We start from the raw sequence: 26,892 nt of genomic DNA, 5'->3' as shown, positions 1-26,892 counted from the left end.
AGTGGATAAACACATGAATTTATAATTTATGCGACGCGTCAACAAGCGAGAGCGGACAAATTGTTATCGTAAAAAACCAAATTGAGATCAGTTTTTAATCGCCTCGTGGATCCACAGCTACTTTGACAATGTTATGACGAAATTCATGATCAGGACAGACGCATGAAAAAACTGACCTCAATTTGTTAAATTGCATGGTGCATGAGGCTGGGGCCTAAGAGACAGTTCCGATGTAACAATGATGAGAACTGAAGTACATGCAATTCGCATATTCGCAATTCTAAGATCAAAATTCGCATTCTTATCCCAGAAATGAAAAAACTCGTGTAAAATTAGCTTTACATATATCTCTAATTTCCTACCCAGATATCACTTTGCCTTACGATGGCAGATCGGGATGCGAAATTTTAAAATTTATTTCCACCGCGTTTTTGGTTGTTTTTGGATAGAAGGAAGTATACAGAGTAGATAAAAAAATTTGTAGTCCACTCTTTATACGAAGGGCCGTTTCAACTAAGGATTTAGGGAGAGAGTGGCCCCAACCATCTTCCGAAAGTCCCTCGACTCTTCTTTCTCCAGAGTAGCTGCAAGTAGAACCCGAGTCAAGCCTTGTGTTAGGTGGCCAAACTTCCTCGGAATTACAGCGAAACCCCGCCTTACGGCCACCCCGTTAATACGGTCACCTCAATATTACGGCCACTTTATTCTGGTCCGGACAAAAGCTCAGTTAGTAATTTTCTTATTTAAAGAACCCGGCCATCAACACGGCCAGATATTTGTGGCCCGTTGGTATCCGGATTAACGGGGTCACACTGTACACGCAAGTCGCAGAAAACCCCGCAGACATGTCCTGTATGATGATTTAATTGGCTAAAAGATTGCTATAACAACGAAAGGACGTCACTAAATTTGCATTGACTTGGGTTGGGTGGCCAAACGATGAAAAGCTTGCGTCGACTTGCGTGCAAATTTGATCTCAACCAAAGTGAGCACAAGTCATGACAAGTCAACGCAAGTGCACGCAAGCCCCGGCCAAACGGAGTCGCAAGTAGACCCATGTTTTCAACTTGCGTCTACTTGCGAGTCCGTTTGGCCAGGGTTTTACACCAAAACAGACTGACGAAAGAAAACTTGGCAGAACTGAGCAGTCTGAAGAGCATACCATTAAGAGGACAATCCATTCAAGGTGCAAATATATATATTTTATTTTTTTTTCGTTTCTATATATTAAATTTCTCTTCAAACGATCTCCTCCAGCCACGACCGAGGATTTCTAGAAAACTGTCTGGCGAATTATATAAAAATTTACAAAAATATATATCTATAAAACCTACCCCTTGAAAAGCTACATCTGCCGTTGTGTAGAGCACTACCGAGACGAAGCTACTATGCACCAGACTGACTGATAATAAGAGGAAACTTTGAACAGAAACCAATGTGAAAACTAACGAGACCTAAGACTTCTGATGCAAAATACCTCAATACTACGTTAAGTAGGAGTGAACTATAAACGGTGTCTAGTATAAAACGCCAAAGACTTGGATGACCACAAACGCTAGCATATTTTAAACACGCGACTTAATATTCGATGGAGCAAGTACCGTCTAGCTTAAAATGGGTTCCTTTCGAGCGCTCTGTCAGGTTGCTAGGCAACGTGGCTGCGCCATCTAACGAGAAGTCACTCATAAAGTGTTCGTGTGGTTTTCTAATGGGGTAGAAAAAATTGGGTGCACATCGGGTCTTCACCGAAAATTAACGGTATTTGTTCCATTGAATGCAAAAGTGAAAAAAGCTGAAGACATTTTGGCGCGTTGCGGCCACTTATTAAAGCAACTGATAAGATCATTTAAATAAAGGACGAGGCCCCAAATGGCTGATAAAGTTTGTACACGCTATTAGCAAGAAAACACTTAAGATTAAAAATGAAGAAGGTAAGGAGTTTTAGAGCAAAGGATACGAAGCTGACTCAACAACAGCGGATCTTAAATTTTGTAATTTCAATGTCAAATTCTAATGAAAAAGAATCAAATTACACGCGTCAAAGACGAAACTGGTCTCGACAAACTTACAAGCGCTTTCGCCAATTTCCGTGCGTTAAAACAAAACCATTTTGAATGATTCTACACAACAATGGACGATTTTACTGTCTCACTAAAATCAAGATATTCGCAGAGCCATTTTAAAACAGTAATGATCCAATCAAAGCTCCGAGAAAAACTACGTGACTGGCACCAAACGCGGAAAATCACGCGAGAAAATCACATTCTTTTGACACGTGATTGGTTGAGACGACTGAGTCCTTTGATCTGATTGGCTAGCCCAAACTGTAGGAGTTTTATGAACCATTAGCAAGCTATACAAACGCGAAATCAAGGCGAAGAGTTCTAAGTTGGCCATAGGCCCTTACTCTAACTCCTTACGAAGTTGTAACATGGTATTAATAATTCTTACAAATTTGGCTATATATATTATATCCCTACGTCTTTCGTAACCTGTAGTTTATAAATAACAGCCATATTTATTTCTCTATGTAGTCGGAAAATTTACACTCTGGACTGGACTCCCGGTTAAAAGTCCCTTCAATATGGCAACGGAATGAACCCGACAAAGTTCAAAGTTCTAACAAACAAACGACGTCGAGGACACGCGCACGTTTGTTAAAATCACAAGTTGACCACGAAAATAGCACGTGACGTCGAGCTCGACGGACAAAATAATACGATGCGATATAATCTGCGATTTTTTTTTCAAAACAAATATTTTTCTTCCAGTACGCGCGAGAGTCAAGGCAAGCTGAATATTCACATTTCAGAATTTCCCAAAAAGCAACGATGACTCAACATTCTTGGCTCGTACTGCCTTTATATGGTAAGTTTGAATCTTTTTTTTTTTTTCTTTTGAAAAAACATTCGTCGCTAAAAGAGTAAAAATATATATACAAGGCTGAAACGATTACAAAATTTCAAAACCAAACGTTTTCGACCTACTACCACTGCCCTCTTTTTTTTTATCCGAAGGTGTTTCTTGCACTTGTTCATTCAAAGGGAGCTTTTATTTTGTCAATCCCGAGGCTCTATAGTGTCATTCGCAGCTGTCTCGTTGGGCCGTTGCTTGACGACATGAGAGACCAGAGGTTCTAATGCGAAGCCCTTAAATAATTACCTCGAGCGCGTACCCTGAAAGGGGTCAGTCGGTCTACCCTTTTAACGGTCGGTCCAAAAAATTGAGTCTGAATTTTTTTAAAAAAATCTTGTATATGTATTTTTTTTTCATGTGACGTCATCGCCGCCATGATGGATGATATTAGCAAAAGGTGTCCAACTAATGTAGCTTCTTCTGTTGGTACATCCAACATGGCCGCCATACCTTTACCATTTGAATCTCTCGGGATTGGCGGCAAACCGTCCATATTTTGAAAATTATTATATCAAATCAGCTTTACACGCCCTAACAGCCATGAATCCCCAGGCACTGCCGCTTTAGTGTCTCTGGGATTATTCTGTCCTGTTTTTTTAAGGTTCTCGACATTTCAGCTTGTCGATTCAACAGTATTCACAGTTGATTCCCATTCGATTTGTAATATTTCTCTGCCATACCAGCTGACTTCAATTGGGTCATTAATTCATCACGTGACCCTCTGCGCATCTGTTCACGTGATAATCACTTCCGCGGTTGACATCACGTGATTTCAGCTTGTTATGGTTTGTCGGCTGGTCGAGCCTGAAAATTGCAAATTACAAAATTTTGTTAACTGTGATAAATATAATTTCACTATGAAACGGATGACGTTGTTTTCTCAGTTTCGTGCAAACTTTTGGCCGAAAAATTGAAACGTGTTGCCTTCTCTTTCATAATTTCAAGTTTCAAAAAAGGCTGGTCTCTCGTAATTGTTAGGGAATGCTTACTCGAAGAGAACCGCGAAACCGATATCAAGACCTGACTATGAGGATTTTATGGTTAAGGTATTAGTTATTGACTAGCTCTGAGGTTAATACGGTTTTTACCTTGGAACTGACGAAATAGGATTAGTGACAATGGAAGCTATGCATGCTGCAAGCGGTTATAAAATAGCTAAAACCATGCAAGTCAACAGAACAGCTAATTTACCTTTAAGTTAAATAAATTAAATTAGATTTCCAGCTCCACTTCCTGCCAAAAGCCTTGATCAAAACAACGATTAGGTAGATATAACTCATCCAGTGTTGGACGTTCTCTCCTCGATGTTCTCGCTGGTGATGTTGTCGTTGTTGTTGTTGTTATATCAGATAATTCCAACGAAGTCCTGAAAGAAATGTTCACAGCAATGATGGACTGCATTAGTTGCTAGCAAGGAGCACGTAAGTGAGTCGTTTGTTAACGGGTTAAGATACTTGATTAAGCTTGCTGCTGCAAAAACTAATTCTGTCCTGTACTCGCCTTGACATCTAGTTGCTTTGAAACACCGTTTTTGAACTAAGTGTACAGTGCCCAGTGAGGTGTCTTGCATGGGACTACGTAAGAACATTTGTGATGCCTTGTTGTATTAATCGTCTTTTTTTATGAAGAAATAAGCTAAGAATGACGAAATGTTCATTACGTCATTAAGTGTTTCTGTTCGCGTAGCCTGATTTTAACTCCAAGGCGTTTTGACACTATAAAGTTCACGCGTGTAACGCGAGTTCACGAAAGCCTGCGTCTCACGCACGCGTCTTTCTATGTACATCATTTCTTGAGTTAACGCGTGCGAGAATCTGCCTAACCCCTTTTAAAACCTGGATCGTAGGTGAGAGGTAAAATTCGCGCACGAGAACGCGTGGAACAAATACAAGCGCGTAAACTCGACGTAAGGCGACCTAACCTCTGTATAGTTTAATCCGCTAAGTTAGCTAAGCTTTAGCTGCTTCTCCATCCTACTGTTAGATTGATTTTAACTATACCCTCAGCCCTTAATGCTATACCCATAATTAATCAGCCAATAAGAGTGTGAGGTCAAAAGATATTAGTGGAATTACTGTGGTGATTTATTACAATATAATGACGAAGGCATTTCCTTCTGTGTGTGGAGAACGGAAGATCAAACGTTGACAAGAGGCGATTTGCTTTGTCATATCAGGTATTTAAAAGGTTTAACCCCGCATCTGGTAGAGTCAAACCGCGGAGTTCTTAAGTTAATTAGTGTGGTTCTTACTTTGAAGTTGCTAGATGAAACAGTAGTGTGTGATCATTCAAATGAAAGCTATTGAGCAGTACGTTCGCATGGTAGTATTGGTGTATCTTAAAAACGGAACCACATTGCTAGGCATTCATGAAGTTAACAAGTAAAGTGGCGCAATAAAATTGAAGCCTTTCTCACCTCGCATTTTCTTTGTGTGCCTTTCTTTCTTCCAGCTTTTCTTCTGCTGAATTTTCCTGCGTTTTATTTGTATTCTTTGCGTTCTGCTTCGAAGCCACGAAATTTCTAATTATGTCAGGATTGCCTGATCTTGCGCCCGCACAATGTTTAGGATCAGGGTCCTCAATGTCTATTTGTTTGGGATTGACTTGAGCCTGCGCTTCCACGGCTACTGCAGCGGCGTCCTGTGCCGCGCGCCTGCGCTTTCTCCAATATCTCCAAACGACACCGCCGACGATTAGTGCTAACAGCACTAATACAGAGGCTAGAATCACAACTATCATTGTAGTCCGACTTTTGGGACCTGGCAACGAATAAAGAGCAAGAAATAAATTATATGTCCGCGACAATAATGGATTGATTTTGCAGGACGATACTCTACTAATGACAGCAAACCAATAGGATATGACGATGGCTAAAAATAGCAAGGATCGAAGTGGATTGAAAATGAAAACACTTGACAACAAGTGGCTTGTGTTTCCAACTTCTGTTCGGATTCCTCTCAAATCTTGCAAAAATCTAAAGGCTTATCCAAACGCGTGCGACATTTCAACGCAACATTTTGCTCACCTTTTCCGTCGTGCATTTTTATCATAGTTGTTTTTATTATTGTAAGTTTACTTTTAATTGTAATTTAAGCTTTTTAAAATCATTGGAAGTTTACTTTTAATTGTAATTAATTAGCTTTTTAGCCTTTTTATTCCGTTTTTAATCTTGTCATGTGCATTTGAACATTTTATGAAATTTGCGCGTCATAAATGTTGTTATTATCATTATCATTATTATTATTATTATTATTATTATTATTATTTGCAAGATTGTCGTTGTTGCGATATGTTGCAGTGCGTTGGATGGCGCGAAAGGGTGGCGACGTGTTGAGCGTGACGGACATTGCTGCAATATATCGCGTTGAAATCTTGCGCACGTTTGGTCAGACCTTAAAGGAGCTCACTCACGGTTTGCACATATTGAAAAGTTTAGCCTCAATTTTTCAAAATCGTTGTTTGTAATCCGTGTCAATCTTCTCCATCCTTAGCCATCCTTGTTCCTTTATGGTTTATCGTTATCTCTTTGGTGTTTTTCTACCTTATTTAATTGTTATTCTTAGGTTTCCCACCATTTAAAGGTAATTTTGTTTGTGATCAAAATAACTCAAAATACTGTGACTGAGCTCCTTTAAGCGCAGTATAACGACTTCCAGTAGAACCTCACTATCTCGATCTTTGTCATCTCGACCTCCCCGCTATTTCAAGCTTAAATCATTTCCTCTTAATTTATTAATTTTCTATTGGTATCTCGAACCTTTTCCCCTTTCCCTTGAGGGTTCGAGATAGTGGCATTCAATTGTATCTTGCAGACCTTTGCAAGCTACTTCCCATGTGTAACTTCCATTCCATACAACAGTCAGAACATTTGTTACAGTTTTGGCAAATAAAACATCCGTCGATTGAAAAAAAATAAATAAATAAACAGATTAGAGATGTCAGGGAAGAGACTAACACGAAAAGAAAACGCAGGAGTCGCAATGACAGATAAAAATGTCATCTCACCTGTTCCTCTGCTATCGTTGTGGGATTGCTCTGTAAAGAAGAGAAAAGCTCAGTTAATATTCAGCCATATACGAAATGAGTAACCTTACTCATGAGAAATAGCGAAACATTGAATTATCTTAGCCACTGCATATAACTTTTAAACGCTAGAAGTTCGCTTACATCGTCAACACTGAAAGTATTGCCACGAAACACTTTCCTATACTTCATAGACATTCACGCATTCGTTTAAATGTAGGTTGTTTTAAATTCACCACAGAAGGTACTGGTGCGACAAAGCAAGATAACTTGCTAAACTTATCCTGCTAAAACGTCTAATGGGTTCGCGCGGCACATCTGCGGTCAAAATGCGGTTTAACTGCGGAAAAACTCGATAAGCTACGATACAACCGCATATGGACTCATTTTACTAAAACCTCTTTTGAGTGCGCGCGGCTCCTCTGTGGTTCAAATGCGGTTTAATTGCGGTAAAACAATAACTACAAATGTTTCAAATATTTACCAACAGTAGTGTTTGCAACGGGATTTGTTGTCGTCGTATTATAGTCATCAACGGTTGCATTTGTTTTACTTGGACGCGTAGTCCCGGGTGTAGTTGCGGGATCTGTCGGGATTACTTTTTCGCAGCTGTCTCCGGTAAATCCCTCTGAACAAAGGCACGTGTACCCACGGGGTCCATGAATGCAAGACCCGCCGTTTTTGCATGCACCAGGCACACATTCGGGATAGCACTGTTTCCCGCCGAATCCCTCGGGACACGAACAGTTGTAATCTCCTATTAGATCCTAAAGAAAGACGTGAAAATGTAAAAAATCAGATCCGTGAATGAGGGATTCACGCGTTGATAAGATTTGTCTATAAATTCTTTGAGGTGAATCTCTTACCGTACACGTTCCTCCGTGTAAGCACGGGTTGCTTGAACATTCGTCTATTTCTGAAAGACAAAAAAGACAAATGCGCCATTAAATAACCAATAGAAAATTCAGCTTGATTTGTTGTAAAATGATAGCAGGAATTAACCCGTTGCAAACCTGGGCCGGGTTGCTTAAAAGCTGGTTAACGCTAACCCAAGACTAAAGCTAACCGAAGTTTTAATTTTCCTTGTATAAAAATATATTTCACTTCTAAGGGGTTTGGGTTAGGGTTATCACTAAAGCTGAAAAACTGAAGGACAAAATGTCTAAACAGAAAAACCTCACCGAAAAGTTACAAAACTGAAATCAAAATTAGTACATTGGTAACACTTTATTTCGTACCATGTTTGCGCGCTTTTTAAGTAACCTCTTTAAACAGCTCACCTTGGTCACAGTTTTGTCCAGTGTAGCCGTCTTTGCAGGCACAGGAATACCCCCCCGCACCAATATTTGTGCACGTAGCCCCATTCTTACAAGGTTTTCGTCGGGTGCAATATTCCAAATCTGAAAGAAACACGGAGAGCAGAGATCTCAGTGGTTTGAGTCACAGCGTATAACGCTAATTCCTTCAAACAGGTCGCTAAATTAGTTAAACGTACACAGCTATGCGTTTCATACGTAAAAAAAAAAAAACAAAAACAAAAAAAACAAATGAACACTGGAAGAAAAAACATAAAACTAGTGGCAAAGATGGGAAACATCAGAATGGTGCTAAGCGCGGGAAAATATAATACCTTTAGAAAGCGCGGGAAAAGTCGAGACGACTGGGCTTGTGATTAGTCAAAAGTACAACAGCTTCGCTCTGATTGGTTAGAGAATCTTACCTCGATCGCAAAGAACTCCGCCCCAGCCGTTAATACAATGACATTGCCATGGCTTGTTACAAGTACCATGAAGGCATCCAGGGTACACTTCACACTCCGTGCAGTTTGAACCTTGCCATCCAGATTGACATCTGCAAACAGGAGCAACACATGTTGAATGTTAGTTTCTTCTGAAGAGCCCCTGTTTTCATCTCGAAGAAAACGAAGCAATATATTTTCGCCCACACTAGTGCTTTCCTTTTGTTTTCACCTGTCCACACTAATGCGTTTTCATTCGAAAACTCACGCTTTTTGAGGCGTTTTCGCCTGTCGTCCGCACGAAAACGCCTGAAAACGCTAAGTGAAGCGACAGTATATGACGCTTACTTCGTCACCGTTTTCAGAAGCCTCCGTTTTCACCCCTCCACACAAGAAATGGGGCGTTTTCAATATACTCCGCTTTTGAAACCGTTTTCGAAAGTCTCCGTTTTCATCAGCGTTTTCGGGCGTTTTAGTGTGGACAATGGGAGAAAATGCATCAAAACGTATCCGTTTTCACACAAAAACGCATTAGAGTGGACAAGGCCTAAGAATCAAGAATAGCTGTAACGATCCAAGGTAGTGTGTCGTTATTCTACCGCTAATGCACAAGATAACTCGTGGCAACTTGTGCACAAGGCTGTAAAGTCAACAAAAAAAGGCACAGAAACATTGTCTTACTTGCAATGGTTAGGCTTAATGCAAGATCCGTGCGAGGTGTCACATCCCTCGCAAATTGCTGAAAGAACAACAGAAGAATATGATCTGTTACTAACAACACAGAAAACACTTCTGGTACTGCTAGAAAGGCTACGCAACCATGGGACGAGATGGGGGTGATAAAGCAAGGGACAATGCCACAATGGTGCTTGTGGGAGGGGAGGGAGTGAAGAATGAGGGACTCTGATAACATAACATTTAGCGAAATAGTAGAGTTCTTCTTAAAGTAGGTTTAGAGGCAATTATCAGGAGAAGTCATGTTTTGCGATGCAGAAAATTAGTTTATAATACAAGAAAACTCAAAATAATATTCCACGGTAGAAAGACAAAAAAGAACTAATAATAGACAAAAAGAAGAAAGGGCAGTTAAGATATAGAGGATTAAATGAAATTACAGAAGAAATTGAGAATTTAGACTAAATTTTTCATGGTGCGCTATCCGTCCGGAGAGTGGGCTCGGGCTCGATCGATTATCACCGACGATCTACGAAGCCGTACGAACCTTAAACAAAATGCCGAACCAGAAACGTTTTGATGTTTATCTCCTCGCACGTAGCTCACGTTTCAACCTTGTCACGCGCTCCCGCCAGCTGCAGAAAACAACCTCCTTAACACCTGCTGATGCTAAACGTTAAACAAATTGCAGCTTTCAAAAAGAGGTCTTGTACAACCAAAGGCCACATATAAAGATCTCTGTGCTGGCAGATAAGGGCAAACAGCGGGAGACCTGTCCACTGTAAGCGCAACGTCGCGAATCGAGAGCACGCAAGTTAGATTATGAATCAACAATAAACAATAAGCTTGTCGTGCTCCTTCACACATAAGTGATCATCAGGGGCGACCTTAAACAATACATACGAAGCCGGCTGAAAACATTCAAATATTGTTGATTTTACGGTCTACTGATGTTCCGTGTTTGGGTTCCACACTTCGCTGAGCAACGTGAGAGCGCATACTAATCACAGTTCTCAGGCGAATTGAAACTAACTCAACGAATATTTCCCACAATGTAAAACATTTTTGGCACATGCTAGAAACGACCAGCTGTCCTAACATTTACGTAACGCGACCGTTAAATTGTCTCCTTCGCCTGCAGGTATTCGACAGCGATGTCGCATATCCATCACAGGTTTTCTATGAAGTTAAGCGCGCTATTGTTGCTTTACAATCAACGTTTAGGAAAGATAAAAGTGCAACCATAAACAAGTGATAGTATACCTGGCTTTATCAGTAGAGACGCGGCGATTAGATAGCAAAAGGGATCTTTATATGGCTAAAGGCCAAACATCTTATCGCCGAGGAAAAAGAAGAGTTACAGGGCAAAACACTCCGCACGGAAACTATCGACGAAAACAATCGAAGTCGTTGATACAAAGTTCACCTTGCGAACCTTCTAAAAGCGCAAAATGGTAACGCTATTGTAAAATCATGACACTGAACATTTTCCAATTAACCTACAAGACTACCTAAAAAGTCCATGTTTGGAAACCGTTTATAGCTGTGAAATTTCTCCTGTTGCAATTCTTTGTGTCACAGAGACGTTTAGTGGAGACCTCAAACGTAATTGCGCATGATCCAATTTTGGCCGCGTGGGAACGGTACGGTGTTGTGCTGAACTGAAAGGGGCTTTTTATACAAACCATCAAAGAAAGTAGTTTAAAAAAATATAGAAAGAAAATAGTTATTAGGAGAGGCGGTTTAGAGTGGTGTGCAGTAAGTTCAGTACAAAATCGCGAATTGTCGGTCTTCGCTCGCAAGCTAGGGAAGTTCAAGTGATAGCTTTCTTGAGAACTCAGGGCTAGCCAGTTCTCTAAAAGGCAGCTCGACACTTTCCTTTCAGGTTTAACAACGCCTTGATACAAAACGCATTAATTGATTAGTTGTTCCACTCAAGTGATGTTTATCGTTTTAAGCAGAAGAAAAAGTTGACAATGAGTTTTCGATAGCAAAGCACAGGGAGCAAGTAACTCTTCTGACTTCTCTGCTTTTATTGTACCGTTTTTTTTCTTTTCTCTTAGAGCGGTTTTCAATCGAGTGTCGTAAAACCGAAACCAAACCAGTCATTTACCAATAAGACTATTTCAGCCAGTAATTGCCTGATAACTTTCGACACTGAAATAAAAACCGCTCTAAACAGCTCTTCAACATTGTTGAATAAAAGCAACAGCCAGCAATTGTGCTTCATTTGTTCAGGCTAAAATTGTAAATCGAGATCTCCGTCAGCCTTGAATGAACCATCCCGAACTATTTTAAACTTTGTACCAGCGGGCAAGAAGGTTGCTTGAACCCAGCGCTACCTCGACTCCGGTCTCACATAGTTTTTACACCTGGCAAATAGTATGATACTGCACCGAGCTCTTAAAAGTCCATTTACTATCAGGTACTGTAGGTTATTTCAGAAAACATGTCAAGACACAGAGAACCATGGCAAAAGCTACGTCACGGTTTGCACATCTTCAAAAGTTTAGCCTAAATTGTTCAAGTTCACCGTTTGTAATCAGCGTTAATCTTCTCCATCCTTGACCACCCCTGTTCCTTTATGGTTTATTATTATCTATTTGGTGTTTTTCTACCTTAGTAAAATACTATTGTGAGGTTTTCTTCAATTTAAAGGTGTTTTTGTTATGTACCTGGCCAACATAACTCAAAATACAGTGGCTGTGCTCCTTTAAATAAGTCAACGGTACCTTTATCGCAGTAATTTCCTCTCCATCCTGGTAAACAGACCCTCGTGCCGTTGCTGTCACAGGTGTGATGGCCGAGCTGATCATCTCGCGGAATACAGATCTTGGAACACGTGTCTCCATAATAATTCTGCTGGCATATCACTCTGTACGAGAACGTTATATTGGCCACTTCACCCACGTGGCTGACATTATGCCAGTGCGGACCGGGCAATAGGGACTGTCTTTCAACAACGACTTGTTCAATTAGCACTGACGAGTTAACTCCTGAAAGAGATGAACAACAAAGTTATGTAGCTAGAGCGGTTGTCGGCTACTGGCTGAGTACAACAAACCAATCAAAACTCGAGATATGTTTACTTGTGACAAGTGGAACCAATGGCTAGTTAGCGCGGGAAAAGTTGTGCAGAGCAGAGGGGATTATAGCACTTGATTGGTTGAAAAGACAGCACCAACGTTGGATTGGTTGAGAGCAAGTTGCGCAATTATAGCTTAGCAAACGTCGTAAAGCCAACGCTTAATTATTGTCATAGTGAGATATCGGGAAGACCGCCGTTCCCGTTTAACAGTTGTACCACAGAGTATAACGCAATACAAAGAGATTAGCAACGGCACCTACAGTGCGTGCAAACGAGCGGGTGAAAAAAAGCCACCCAGCATGCCTAAAAGGGATTGAGATCAAGTCAGCTTGAAATTTGTCAAACACGATCGTAATCGCACTTACAAGGTTACATTCGTTTCTAATTAGCAGCGGAAACTCGATAATACGAAGTGTCCATTATTTGGCCAGATTTCTCGTGGAAAATGATCACTGGCGCCTTTGAATTGACGCCAGCCCCTAATCGAGTATTAAGAGACAGCATAATGAGGAAAGAAAGCTAGATTGCCACACGGGTCCTGGAAGAAACAGGTCTCGCTGCTTGACTGAGAGATGCAGGTCGGGAAACAAAGTTCAACTAGTACAGGCTAAGTTTACCAGTTCTGCTAAAATGGCATTTTATTGAGGTCCACTAATGTCGTTTCAGGTCTGGAGAATGAATGCTAATCGTTTGAAAACTAACTCATTCCAGATGATAAGGGAGACGAAGAACTTTTGCTCCCCGAGCTATCAGCATCCATACGCAAACTGCCAAGCTTGCACAATACGGATTCAATCTAAAACATATTATCGCATTAAAGCGAATAATTGTGGGTACGGAATAAAGAAACACAACACTATTCATGTGGTAAAATCGTGTGCGTGCACAAACACTTTGAAACTCAGTGGGCGTGATGCTTTCTCATGGCAGCTGAATAAATATGTTCACACAGAACCAGAGGCAAGAATTCGACAATTGATTTAACAAGCTACAGGAATACAGTCAATACAAACATTACGCGTACATGTTAGGTGACACAACTAACTTGATCGACCTGTCTTCCGGTTTTTGATTGTGTTGTGCAAACACAATAGAAACAATCGTTTCACAAAGTATCTACTTTAGTCATAACTTCCTCCTGCTAGGAAACTTGGCGCCAGAAACATCATTTCACCAGAGACACTACCACGACGGTTTCTTTTTCAAAAACGCGACTAGGGTTTAAAGAAAACGGATCAAAACGTACAGCTTGAAAAAGTGGATAAAATTCATGGAAACTGCCACTTCAACAATGAGTAATTGTCTTCTTGCCTTGCATTATATAGACAGGAACCATTATTCAAGGCCATGCCCGAGCAAATTTCTGAACGAGACGGGCTTGCTAAACCACCATTCATTTATAAGAATGGTATTTGCCTTGGCTATATGAACTATCGCCGCGACCGAAAAGAATATCTCATATTTAGCAGTGTTCCCAAATTCGACGACTGTAGCAAGTGAATTTCTAGTGATATTTGTTTGGGGGAATCTGCCTCCCACCGTTTAAGCGTTTACAAACATTAAGCACTCAAATGTCAAATAATTCGACAATCTTCCCCGGCATAAAGTTGAAGTACGGAAGGAACTAACTTCACAAAGAATAAGTTTTTAAGTGTGTAAATCTAGATTGATTTCGCGTTGACACGCTGTTCGGTGTGCAGAGCAATTCGATCCGTTGAGACGCCAAAGAAATTTAAACTATTATAACTTATAATTGCCTTTTTCCTGAGCTGGAACAAACTTCACAAAGAATAGGCTTTAAGTATCTAAACCTAGATTGATTTCGCGTAGACACGCTGCTCGGTGAAAAGAGCAATTCGATCCGTTGAGGCGCCAAAGAAATTGAAATCTCTTAAAACCTATAATTGCCTTTTTCCTGAGCTGGATAATACTCTAAAGCTCCATTTAAGGCTATCGAGTTAAGCTGTATAACCCAGTCCTGTCTGAACAATTATCTTAGAAATTCTAGACTATCGGATCACTAGTTCACGTCTTAAAACGGAAATGTAACAGAGAAATAGGTTAACCATGCCAAGTAAATGGCGTTAGGATAGAGTAATGAATGATAGCCAATGAAGAAAAGTCCCTAATTGCCCACTCTAAAAAACAAGGCTGCGTTTAGTCGATGGAAATTCCTCAAAGTTGAAGCCCAGAACGAAAAATCGGGGTTAAGGAGGGCAGCGAGTTTCACCTATCTCTCACAAACTTGTCTGTTAACTGAAGTGCTTGTTTACAATGGCAGCGTTATCCTCTAAGAAATGAACACTTGTCCAGCTCCCAGCCTTCACTTAAGAACGCACACGGACAACTAAGCGTGCCCCGAAAATAGCAAACGAACTAACAACGAATCGGTTCCATTCTGGAGGCTTGTCCAAGCTAAAGCCCAATATTTTGATGGAAGATAAGATAACGAGGCAATAGCGAGGATTAACCTTATCGATTCGGAGATACGGTGAGGCAATGTACGCCCCGCCAAACAGTACAACAATGCGATGACACAAAAGGTTATCAATACATTACGTCTCATTTGACTCCTCAAACGCTGCGGTTCTTTGTTTCTCTTTGCGATCACGGGCTTAAAGCGGTTTGTCCAGGTATCATTATCTCGCCATTATCGCGATGCGACGTGGGGCGATCATACGGGTTAAGAAAGCTAAGTGTGGATTTTTTTATAAAATTGATAATCCCAAGGAATTTTCTTTGCTAATACAAGATACATTTGAATGTTCAAAAGAAGGCATTTACCCACACATCAAGGCTAACTTGGAGGTAAAGTTCGCGTGTTTAGCATGCGAATTAAGTCAACACTGGCTAAATTAGATAAACAACTATTCGACGCGGGTTTCATCAAAAAACAAATGTTATCGTACCATTTTTTTACGCTCAACCCGTGTGATTTTCAGAAGACCATCGGAGTGTACTTGACCGTCAATGGCGTTTTTCTTTTTAAAATTGTTAGCTTTACCTAAGGACAGGCAAGAATTCAAGCCAAAAAACCGGGCGCTCACGTTCTATTTTTTGGGACAACTCCCCCCTTTCTGTATCTGTTATCTACACATCTCCTAAAATGAAATAGTATTCCAGTCGTCGAAAGCGCTAGTTTATTATTTGATGTTCTGAGTAAGTGTAAGCGGTCTATAATGATCACACCGCTCATGAAATCTGGCTGCTAGAGATAACCTCTCGCGTGCCGATGTGACCCTTCTTAAGGGATGGGACACAAATTTATTTTAATCCACGCAGTCATCAAAACGTCTAGTAGCACTATAAGGTTATCGCGGATCCATCATTCCCGCATGATAAACACTTTTATTAGCCTCACTAAACGACATACCAGAACTGTTTTAGTTCGAAATTCCAAGATTCAACGCAAGGACCAGTCTGCTGTCAAGAAACTTCGCGATTAATCTTTAATTAAAGTTTGGTACACTAAGATAAGAAACTGTATCTTACCTTTATGTTTTGCAGCCACGACGAGAGAGAATGACCCCTAAAAAAGTGAAAACACCGAGAATAATTAGTAGAGATATAATATGCATCACACCTTCATTCTACACGCGCGCGGAATAGAGAATCATGCTTGCACGGGTTTAGACAAAACAGGCTGAAGACGACGTGTAATACGATCAAACGCTCTGGATTTCGGTAAATAACTTTAGAAGCTGGCACTCAAATTCACTTTACAGCTAAATCGCGAGGCTTATTCCTGAAGAACTGTGGCACGTGCCTGAATAATTATCAATCAAGTAGCAAGTCATATATTTACACCAATATGGAAATAACTCTTTGCTTGCGTAATGCGAGAGAACGTTTCTGAAGAAATATGCGAACAAGTTCAAGCGCCTTAGAATCGTGGTGGGAAAAAACAAATGCTCGCCAAAACTACACTTGAGCGGTTTGGTGCCAACATGGCAGTCACGACACATGGAGCAAAATTTGTCATCGATATAACTTGATCTTTCACTTCGCTTATAGACCCGCTGAACATTATCACTTTAAATTTTTATCATAACAGAAAATTTAAAAATAGCACAAAAATATTGGTTTTCGTGCCGTTTGAGCAATATTTGAGAACCGCGCGGTGACAATGTCAAACGTTTTTTTTTCTCCTTTTTTTTTTTCTTGCTCTCCGAAACAAAGCGGTTTCTCTGTTTCCTAGGAAATGAGCTTCGAAGGATCGAAGTCTTAGATTCAAGTTTTAGATTTCACGCAGCCAGTTACGATCCACTTTTGTATCTGATATCCAAAACTGACGAGAAGTCATAGTTTCGCAGGTCATTTTCTCAATATATAATGATTTCATTTCCTCGCCAGTTCCTCGACTGCCAGACGACAAGTTTATTATCCTTCCGTTTGTCAAAACGGAATCGTACATCGAGTCAAGTTCCGCCATCTAATTTGATTCAAAGATCGACAAAAACAGACATTTACGATCCCGCGCGAGTTACACCTTGACAAGACCGGTGGTCCAGTCGCCTCTATTGCATTTCATCGCCTTCACTCGTTTATCGCTTCGAGCCTTGTGCTATCTGTGATAAAAAAAAAACGCAAATCAACACGCCACAGACGTTTTTGGTTCGTGAATTGAGAGAGCGACACCGTAGCTATTTCATTTTCCAATAGGAACACCTTGTTCTTGTGCGTTCACAAACTCGGTATTCACAAAAATAGAATGAAAACGTCTTAACGTGAGACACATGTTAAGTGATACTTTAGAATCGCGCGAACTTCGAAACTGAAATTTCCCACACAAGATCGAAACCCTCTATCATATCAGTCGACGGAACGGAAATAGGTCTAAGTATATTGTGTTGCATTAAATGGTTTCAAGCAGGAAAAGAAGATGGAAAACTACTGACACCGTTGATCAAAATCTCAAAATAGTGTCATTGCTCCAAATTTCGTTCCGGAAGGGTGCAGCAGGTTCAAAAGCAGTATGACCAAATGATATTTTTACATGTACTTCAACTGTGTCAAATTATGTAAAATCACGTTTTGTTCCGGAGGCCATTGGAAATGCTAAGTTTAGTCTTACCGGCCATGACAAACTGTCCGGCCCTGGGATCTGCAGCAGACTGTTGGACGGGATCGCAAACGAACTGTTTCCCAGTACGTCCGAGTTCTTCTGACCGAAGATACAGGAGGTGGTATCGGCCAGAGGCCTGACACAGACTCTGAAGAACGTGCTGCAGGGGGAAGAGCAGTTCCCTCCTACCTCTTGACCACTACAGCACGCCATCTGCTCGGTTCTTTGCCCAGGATTCGCATAGTCCAAGAATCGGACTTCAAACATTCCTGTTGCCCGAGTCTGAAAATATGACAGAAATAAAATTAAAGCGGGAAATAAGAGGCTGTCTATATATTCCCCAAAACTGGTCGAGTGAAGCTATCAAAAAACCGATCAGTCCTTCTAGAAGACCCTGATTGAGATTTAGCACAGCAATTGTAGAAAAGTGGGGAACAAAATGGCGCTAGCTCATAAAATAAGCGTACTTTTTTCGCGGGTCTAAATTTATTCATTCTATTCGTTAAATTTGAATAGTAAAACATAATCCCGAGTCAAAGGTTAACAACGAGGCAATCCTTTTAGTTTTAGCGTAAAATAAAGGTGGAAACTGAAGAGGACTTTAGAACGGAGTTTATCCCGCTAAGAATTTTTGCGTCTTCTTCAGTCTTTCTGCCGTGTTAACAAGTGTTGATTGAAGTACGCGAGTCGCCTTATTAGAAAACAAAAACAGCCACAAAAAGAAAACAAAAACAGAAAGCTTTTACACTAAAAGGAATTTTTTTCCTGTGTAGCTAAGTAAGTCAATAACTCGAGATAATCACTACAGTTGCATGCTTTATAAAGCACATTAACTGATAAGACAGTAGATACAGCACCTATTCTGGGTTGAGCATGCCTTGAAAACAATAACTTTTTACTAATCTTGTATATTTGCTCGTCCGCCTGGGTGACGTCAGGTTTTATTTAAATAAAAATTTGTACTTCAAAAACAGGAAATTCCAAATACAAACGAAATATCCGCCAAATGGAAAAAGTTCGTGTCGATCGCGCGCGAGCCTCCAACAGCGCGCGCTGCTGTTTTCCATTCTTTAGTGAAGTACGTTTTTAGAGAAATCACTGCTTGAAGTTCTTTAAGGGTTTTGCGAGGGTTGCTCTAAACACGACCCAAAAGAAAAATAAAAGGGTCATAGAGTGGTTTTTAGAGGGTTGAGGTAGATAAAAATCTTGCTGTCGATAAAAGGTGCGAAAAATGACTGGATAGGCTAATTTATGAGAAAGATATCTCAAAGTTGTAGATCTATTGATTTCTAATTCGTTGATCTATTCATCTCGACAATCCGAGCTTGACCGCGAATTAAGAACAGCTATGATTAAAAAATTACGCAAACATCCCAACAAAACCGCTATTAATGTCAAGTGAAATGGAAAGGGAGTCTTAAATGAAGGCTTGACAATAATATAAAATGGTATATTACTCACGTGAGGCAGCGTCGCAGCCAAAAGTAAAATCACAAGTACTCCAAGGTTTGGGCGCTGTATTCCTTTCAAAAATGCGGCCAGTGAATGCCGAATGAAGTATCTCAAATGCATGAGTTTCGTGCCCAACTCATTAAAGTGTAATCTTCACGGAGTGTGGTAAAACCCACTCGAGTCCTCGGTGTGATGGTCGTGCGTCGTTTCTCTCAAGGCACAGCCTGAAAGAGCATGCAGATAATTGCGATTAAATTTTGGTTACGTGAATATGAGCTTCCTTAACGGACCAGTTGTCAATTGTCATCATCTGTTAAACTGGGAAGCGGAAGACAATCTTTAAGATCTCCACCAGCTCGGATCGTCAAGCCAGATTGAAAGTCAGATGCGTAACGCAACGCAAGGCGCGAGGTGTTTTCACGGGCTCGCGCTGATACGTTTTTCACGGCTGCTTGATTTGAAAGGTACACAAAGTGTTATCGCAGACGAACCCTGTGGGTTTGACGTATTGATTTGGAGAATAACAGCCAACTCTTTCGGGACCTCTTTCAAAGTACTTCGCTCGCGCTTGAGACGGACTTGGCAACTGAAGACAATGGTTTCACTAAATCAAGTCAAAGGCCGATGATTATTGCGTAGAAATTCAACCCCCGGGATCACAGATGGTCCTCTCGCTCCAGCAATCGAGTGAAGGACGTGTATGGGCTTGTCCACGCAACAAAGCATACCAACGGAAAAATAACAAAAATATATCAACTACAACACGATTTCTACCTCATGAAAGCGAGGACCATTGAAATCTGACTGTTTCGTCGATATGTCGCGCTTATGTGTCCTCAAATGTTTCAATTATCGCACCATCGCGGTAATATTATCGCTGATTTTTCGTTATTTCTACTAATACAGGAAACCTCACACAATGGACTGCGTTTGATGAAACGAAATTTCTACGCTGATTTCACTCGGAAATGCCAAAAACCCTACCAGGCTAAAAAATCGATTCAATTAAATTGGTCGTCCTTTCTGTGCGCCACTGTTTCCTCTGCGGCGAGAACGAATACGCAAGATAACTCGAGATACCAGATAAAAACACTGCAGGGGTACGTTTGTAAGACGCGCGCGTGAGAAAGAGCTGACCTGGCGCTACTCACCGAATTCGCCGCCGTGTACGATCAGGGAATTTCTTTAAATTCAAAGCCGCAGTCTGGTAACCACAACAGTGAAAACAGCCGAGCAAGTCCATTAGTCATTCATTGAGCTTAGTCCTGTACAGGTTCAAATCTAGACCTGATAAGGTGGCAGCCCAGACTGTTGTCAAGTCACCGGTGATGCAAGAGATACAGGTAGGTACACAGCATAGCAGCGTAATCATGCGTACATATGGGTGGGGGGACTCCCCGTGAATTCTTTAGGGAACAATTCCCGTCACTGTTCATTTCTGGAGTGGTCTCTTAATAGCTGGGAATTTTTTTTTCGATGAGGCAGCGAAGCGCGACTTCTTCACACGATCGGTTTGTTTATGTCCTTTGTTACCAACAGGAAACAAAAACTGATAAAGAAAGATTCCGAAAGACGAGAGGGCACAAAAGGTGTCTTTTATTGTCGCTAATCTTGTTCTTTAGTTTCGTTTTCTAAACAATGTTTTAAGCCTAATACGAGGATTACAATGTCGTGTGAAACTTATCCGAAGTTTACGCTCACTCACCTCGCTCCGAAACGTTACGTGCAAGGTTCCACTGTCTCACAAACAAATCAATTTGATTTCTGTGCAAGAAATCTGCGACAAGGCACCGCAGCCGACCCGAGGGCCGAGTGAGTGAGTTGCCTTGCTAATCTTTTGATTGTCACGGGTGATAAATCGATGAGTGAGTTAAATCTGCAGCCACAAATGGATACTTAGCACGGCCGAACGGCGTCAATAACACACAGCTCGCCTTACAACAGCGTTTTACATTCCGTACGCACAATCGTCTTGTAGTTGCACAATAAATAAAAGCACGAATTAGCAGACGAGGCAGAATGGAGTCAAGCAGATATCTATGTACAGGTCAGCGAATAGTTTTCGCGTTACCCGCCAGTCTATTCTGGGATCATTACCTAAGTGACTGCGTGGGATTCCATGTTAATTCTTTCTCCCATGCACTCGTTCAAGCGGGTCACCGTCATGTGCTTTCTGTCTCGTAAGAGTTGAGCGACCGCGCGAGGACTTTGATCAGTGTCTTGAGGTTTTCCTACTGATAGAGACCACCCGCGAACTGTGGGCAAATTTCGGACCAAACAGCGGTGCTTTTACGTGGACAGTCAAGCACACGCATTACAAAATCGACCGAACAAAACCGTGGCCTGCACAGAAGTGGATTAAAAAAATCTCTGACAAACCAAGATAAGCAGCTGCAATCGATTGGTTGTTCTGTTCTTAGAACAATACCAACATCCGTGACCTTTCGACTTGGGTTTTCCCAGTCTGATCCTTGCTTCCTGTAGTTTGGAACAGAAACCGCAACAACGAGCCTCTAAATCGTCAGATATGCTTCCAAAGCAAATATTTTTGCAATTCAAATAATCTAGCGTAAGCGAGCAATTAGGAATCGAAGGTAATTAAAACAAACATAACGCCAACGTCTACAGCCTGATTCCGGTCGCTATCGGCTTCTAATTGGTCAACAGCGCGTCAGCAGTGTTAAGATTTTAAAAACAGGCCGTGACGTTCTAAGACCACCCTGGAGGGTGCACGCGCCAATAAATTGACCATTCTTGACAAGCCCGGGGTGTTAAGAGATATGCACAGCTCCGGAGGGGAAGTGATACGTATTACGATCGCTATGCATTGCTGTTGCGGAATTTTCAAGATGGCGGCTTTCGTTCTTAATTCTTTCGAGCTCCGTTCGTTTCGCGTCTTGAGAACGCCTGTAAAGAACACTGGCATTTTTGAACTAGCTATGTAGAAGCTCTAGCAATGCACCACTCTTCTCATGAAAAGAGAGTGTAAAGTTGCAAATGTAAACCTGTAAATTCGCTTTGTGACCGGGATTACACGGTTGAGCTTGGAGGAAGTTTGTTTATCGGTGATATGTTTGTTCGTTTGTTTTGTTTATAAGATCATGTCGCGTTGCCGTAAATAAAAGTGGATTTACTCTTACTATTTTTTCCTGTGTATGAATAAATAAACAATTTCTCTAGGGAAAAATGAGTAATTAAAACACACGTGTGCGAAACTAAGTAGTCCTATTACCCGGCGGCTATGGTTTAATAAGCCACGAGTAGCAATTATTCAATTCACTTCTTTTGCTTTGTTTGCATAACAAAGAAAATACTTGAACTTCTGCCAGTTTTGACAGAGATGTTTCCAGTTTCGTAAACCCTCGGCTAAAATCCCGCAGAAAGGAATACTGTCAGGTCTACACGCGAAATACTGACTAAGGTATACAGAATACAAAAGAGTGTGACAAAAGAAGTTAGTCTTATATTCGAATTTAACAGCGCAATATTTCCTTCAGGAAAACAGTATCGAGAGGAAACTGAACAGCTCCACCCCGCTCCAGCCCCCTAAATCAACACGTACCAACCCCCACGGAACAACGAGACAGAAATAGATACAAGTGTTTGTAAACAGTTGACCGAGATTTCTAATGAAACACCTATCGATGCAATAATCTTAAGTATACTCAGAATTTTACTTAAACTATGGCACTTAGGATTGACGCACGTTTTCCGATAGGAAAGCGTATTTATAAACGATTGCAATGTATTTTGATAGCTCCGAATGGAATCTGGCCTACGCCCCCTAAATTCTTCATAAAACTGCCGTGGTTGCAAAAGAAACGGTTAACCCCCTATCTTTCGTGAGTAATCGAGTTGAATTTTAGCGAGGCCTTCGCTGTAGGTCTTTAATGAACGTTTCCAAGTTTCGATGCTTGTTAGAGAGCCGAAAATCATTTAAGAAATGATACATTACATACCTCAAATCTTCCTTTGCAATTTAGCTGTTGTACAATGTTAGTCGCGTGTAAGAATTCATGCGTGTTTTCAAAAATAACACAATTAGCAGCCGACATCACTTTCGCTCGTTTTCAACTCATTTAAACCGGAAAAAACTAAAAAACAGTGAGGTATTAGAATCCTAAACAGAAATTTGACCACCAAACTGCTTGTCTTGAATCGGCACCTTGTGGTATTCAAGAACGGACCTTCTACTTCAGACAAGACTGTTTCGGCTTATAAAAATATCAATGGATCGTCCCAGACCGCACACAACTTATGTAACACCGAACTCAATTTGGCTTTCTTTCGCATCCAATTATGGTGCACTATACCAAGATTACTCGAGTTTTTTATCGTTATCTCGACAGATATCAGCCCAAGAAATGCTGGGCTGGAATTAATGACCATTAATTTTGACAAAAGACAGACTTTCCGGTCTCGCTAAGCGCCCACGAACCCATTCCAGAAAAACTTTCCACATTAAACGGGGCTAACATGGTGGTCCGCCTGTTACGGAAAAGTTCAGAGATGGGGAGCTTAACTCTAAACACTTGTTATCTGATCAATTAGCTACTTCGTTTGGCGGGGCTAGACCATTACTACAGAAATTCGATCAAATTTGACCATGATGTGCGCAAGATGTTTTTTGATCAAAAAGGTGCCGAGTTTATTTCTAGTCTATTGTAGTCTCACGTGATCGTGTCACACCCCAACATTGTGATGTCAGTTGCATCAGTTCACAAGCTGACCAAGTGACCTCGATTAGCTATCAGTTAGTTAAATGATACTTCAAGTTTCATGTAATGTTTTCAAATTGGTAATTCAGGAAACAAATCTTTACGAAAGAATTTCCAGTTAGCGATGGCGCGCTACCCCTTTCGCGGAAACATCACTCCATCCACGGGGGTCCAGCCTAGCGCTGCGGTTTTTTGTACCTGACCACTAGCGTGTTAGATATTTTTTTCTTCTGGATTTTCTCAGCCATTTAACGGCTAGAATAAAGAACAGCATGATCATACTGGCCTGGAAAACTGAACACCTTGAGTCTAACCAGAAACTGTTTCAACCAAAAATCGACTAACGTTTGGAGACCATGTGGAGAAATTTTGAGATCACACTGCAGCTGAGCCGGGAATTCGGGTATACAGCAGATGTTTTCTATTTCAAAAGCTCTGCTTCTTGTCAAGTTGATAATGCTAATGAGGAAGTTAGTAATAAATTGCCAGGTCGTTATTTGACGATGGCGTCATGTTTTAATTTGCAGATATGAATGGTCGAGATGTTTTCTTGAACAAATATTGGCTAGTGCGGCAAGACTTCCCGTGTTAGCGCTCTCGTCAAATAAGCTTGCATTAATTTTTAAACAAACTCTTTGAGCTGTAATGTATCTAATAATCTTTGTAGAAATAGATATTGTTTGTGAAGACCACACGCTCCGAAATACAACAACATCCGCCATAATTAGAAAACTTGCGTCGCTGCCCAGAGCTGCCCCAGTTGGCGAAAATTAGTTTTTCAAGAGAAACATTCATTTTGAACTGTGAACTGAATTGAACTATGAACTAGAATAATTTTGAAGCCTCGAATTGCACAGCGGTATTCTTGTCTTAGGGAAAATGTAGAACCATAATATTTACGTTTGCGAATAGCAAGCGGTTGTTCTCGAAAACGTTTGAGGTGAAAATCTTTCCTAAACGATTTTTTTTCCATGAATGAATCTCGATAAAACTTCCGTCTTTACTGCCGACGGGCTACAAAAGTACAATAATGTAGGTCTTTGTATTCAAAGATGTCTAAAATCTGCTACGACCTACGTCTGATAACAGATTTAGCATACATTGAAACTCACAACACAAGGATCGCTGAGATTAGGAGCCTAATTAAGGAACGAAATTACACAATGAGGCTACTAACTTAGTGATTACCTTCTCTGCTATTTCCAACTCTAACATTCCCTCAAGACTTTGTCAAAGCAGAACAATAACAACATGAAGTTTGAAATTGAAACCTACTCGTAATTCTTGTTTGTCGTCCGCTGACTCGAGGACTGTCTGCTGCGCTCAGCTTCGTACAAACTCCCGCCACACACTGTGCAGCCGGGTGTTTTCCCGCCATAAACCCGACGCGGCTACACAGTTGTGTAGTGCACATCCACATATATAATCGTCACGAAACAAATTTCTTAGCGACGTATTTTTTTCTCTCGAGCAGTTCATACCCTGTTCAGTGAATATAGCTTTTGCAGATACCTGTAATTACTACAAGATGAATGAACTTGTTGGTCTGTTTTTGAGTGTGGATACACTGTGGACACTTATTGCTGGTAATTACATTAATTTTTATCGTTTTCTCCGGAAACTAAATAGTTGTAAATTACCTTAGAAATGTTTCATAAACTTCCTTCCTTCCTTTGTTAGTGACGTGTACCATTGACTACATTCTCTAAGATATACATCGTATAAACATTTCTCTGCACGAGAGCATAAATCAGACGAATTTTTAACCACAAAATTCTCGAGTATAAAAACAAAGTAATTATAACAACAAGCCATTGAGAATTATGTAAGACCTTGACTATCTTACAAACTTTTAGCTCAGTCAGTTCTCTATATCGCTACAAAGCATAGTAGACTAATGAACGAAGTATTGTGAACAAAAAAACAAACACCACTATCTAGCAGTTAGTGACTAGTTCACAGTTACCGAGAAAAAAAAACACTAGTTGTAAACAGCAGTCATGAAATCCAGGTCATCAGGGTCATGAATCCTAAAACTCCCTCTTTAGTACATAAGGAGCTTAAGCAATAACGACGGCAACGCCAAGGACAACGCCTTGTATAGAATGAATTCATACTCTATTGAAGAACACCGCTAGAGTAAAATTTTTGCCTTACAACCGGTCCTTCCTCGTGTGTCATTTGGTTCATGGACTACATGTGGCTTAGTTGAACAGGAAAGGAAAGCATTCAGGCAAGTCGACACGAGAAATACGAAAAAACCAGCCATCGTGGTTTACGTCCTTGTTACGAGAGGATTTACTGTTCGCCAGTCATGCTACACTAAGCTATATTTTACGATTTTGAAACCTTTCCTAAAAGCCAAGAGTAGTAATTTACCTTACGATGTAGTCGCAGTTTCTTGCTCTCACTCAGATTGTATTCAAATCGTACTTTGTACTTTTCGAATTCTGCTTGATCTGCCCTTATGTCATTTCCTTCGTTAGATATTCATTTTAGATTGAACCTTGTACCTTTGTACAGTCTCTTTGCATGGTTGTTTTGAAGAGGACGGCTAAGGACGCTACGAAATGTCTCAAGATTTATAACCCATTTATAACGCGGTGTTACAAACTATAACAAGAGGCTTTTCTTGGAGTCGCGACACTCAACTTTGAACAGCGCCGCCATCAAAGAGAGGAAACCTCTCCCTCGTGCTTACATATGAAGGTGGACAGAAGCCACCGAGAAGTCAGTACAGAAAGACAACAGGCAATGCAACATTCTCCTTGCTAGCGTTGCCGTACGTTTTTAGGCAGAACGCTTTGATTCCGTCAGGTTTACAGCGAAGCTTGAAAATCTGAGTGTCAAAAACATGTCCAAAAACAAAACATAAACACAAGGCCCTTCCTAAAATGCTCGTAGCCCGACAGTATGCAAAATGCGTGTCACATACTTTAAAGAAACCAGCAAGTAAATGAGCGTGCCCCATTGTAGCTTAGTGGCCTGAGAATCAGACCGCCGACCGATGTATTTCACTGACGTATGTCACGGGGTTTGACCCTCGTCGGGGACACATAATTTTTTTTCCTTGTCTGAAGCTCGTGAAAACGAAATCAACGTCTTTCTCACAAACAGTTTGGTTTGCTCATGTTTGACAGAAAAACTTGAATGCACCTGAATGGTAACGTTTGCACGGAGAGTATAAACGTAACCAGAAGCCGAGAGTCACAAAAGC

At 40.8% G+C, this 26,892-nt stretch overlaps 1 protein-coding gene across 4 annotated transcripts in view; it reads right to left on the bottom strand.

The window, feature by feature from the left end:
- Positions 1–426: 426 nt before the first annotated feature.
- Positions 427–26,892, bottom strand: part of LOC145484591 (delta-like protein 1) — a 37,090-nt gene continuing 10,624 nt past the window's right edge. Inside the window, exons 1-14 of one of the 4 annotated variants that reach the window (XM_081463185.1) lie at positions 20,109–24,203; positions 18,967–19,181; positions 17,515–17,787; positions 15,933–15,969; positions 12,085–12,348; positions 9,359–9,416; positions 8,660–8,790; positions 8,220–8,339; positions 7,806–7,855; positions 7,424–7,706; positions 6,922–6,951; positions 5,333–5,675; positions 4,108–4,282; positions 3,635–3,720 (exon numbers count right to left, since the gene is read on the bottom strand). In XM_081463185.1, coding sequence (XP_081319311.1) covers positions 4,129–4,282; positions 5,333–5,675; positions 6,922–6,951; positions 7,424–7,706; positions 7,806–7,855; positions 8,220–8,339; positions 8,660–8,790; positions 9,359–9,416; positions 12,085–12,348; positions 15,933–15,969; positions 17,515–17,787; positions 18,967–19,077 — 1,854 coding nt within the window. In that variant the 5' untranslated portion in view covers positions 19,078–19,181; positions 20,109–24,203 and the 3' untranslated portion in view covers positions 3,635–3,720; positions 4,108–4,128. Of the gene's footprint in view, positions 3,721–4,107; positions 4,283–5,332; positions 5,676–6,921; positions 6,952–7,423; positions 7,707–7,805; positions 7,856–8,219; positions 8,340–8,659; positions 8,791–9,358; positions 9,417–12,084; positions 12,349–15,932; positions 15,970–17,514; positions 17,788–18,966; positions 24,204–26,892 lie in introns of those variants that run through there. The other 3 variants (XM_081463187.1, XM_081463186.1, XM_081463188.1) reach the window with 3 other exon arrangements.

This window comes from Orbicella franksi, chromosome 4, assembly GCF_964199315.1.
Source record: "Orbicella franksi chromosome 4, jaOrbFran1.1, whole genome shotgun sequence".
In the NCBI taxonomy this organism is placed as follows: Eukaryota; Metazoa; Cnidaria; class Anthozoa; order Scleractinia; family Merulinidae; genus Orbicella; species Orbicella franksi.
This window is presented reverse-complemented; position numbering and strand designations above follow the sequence as displayed.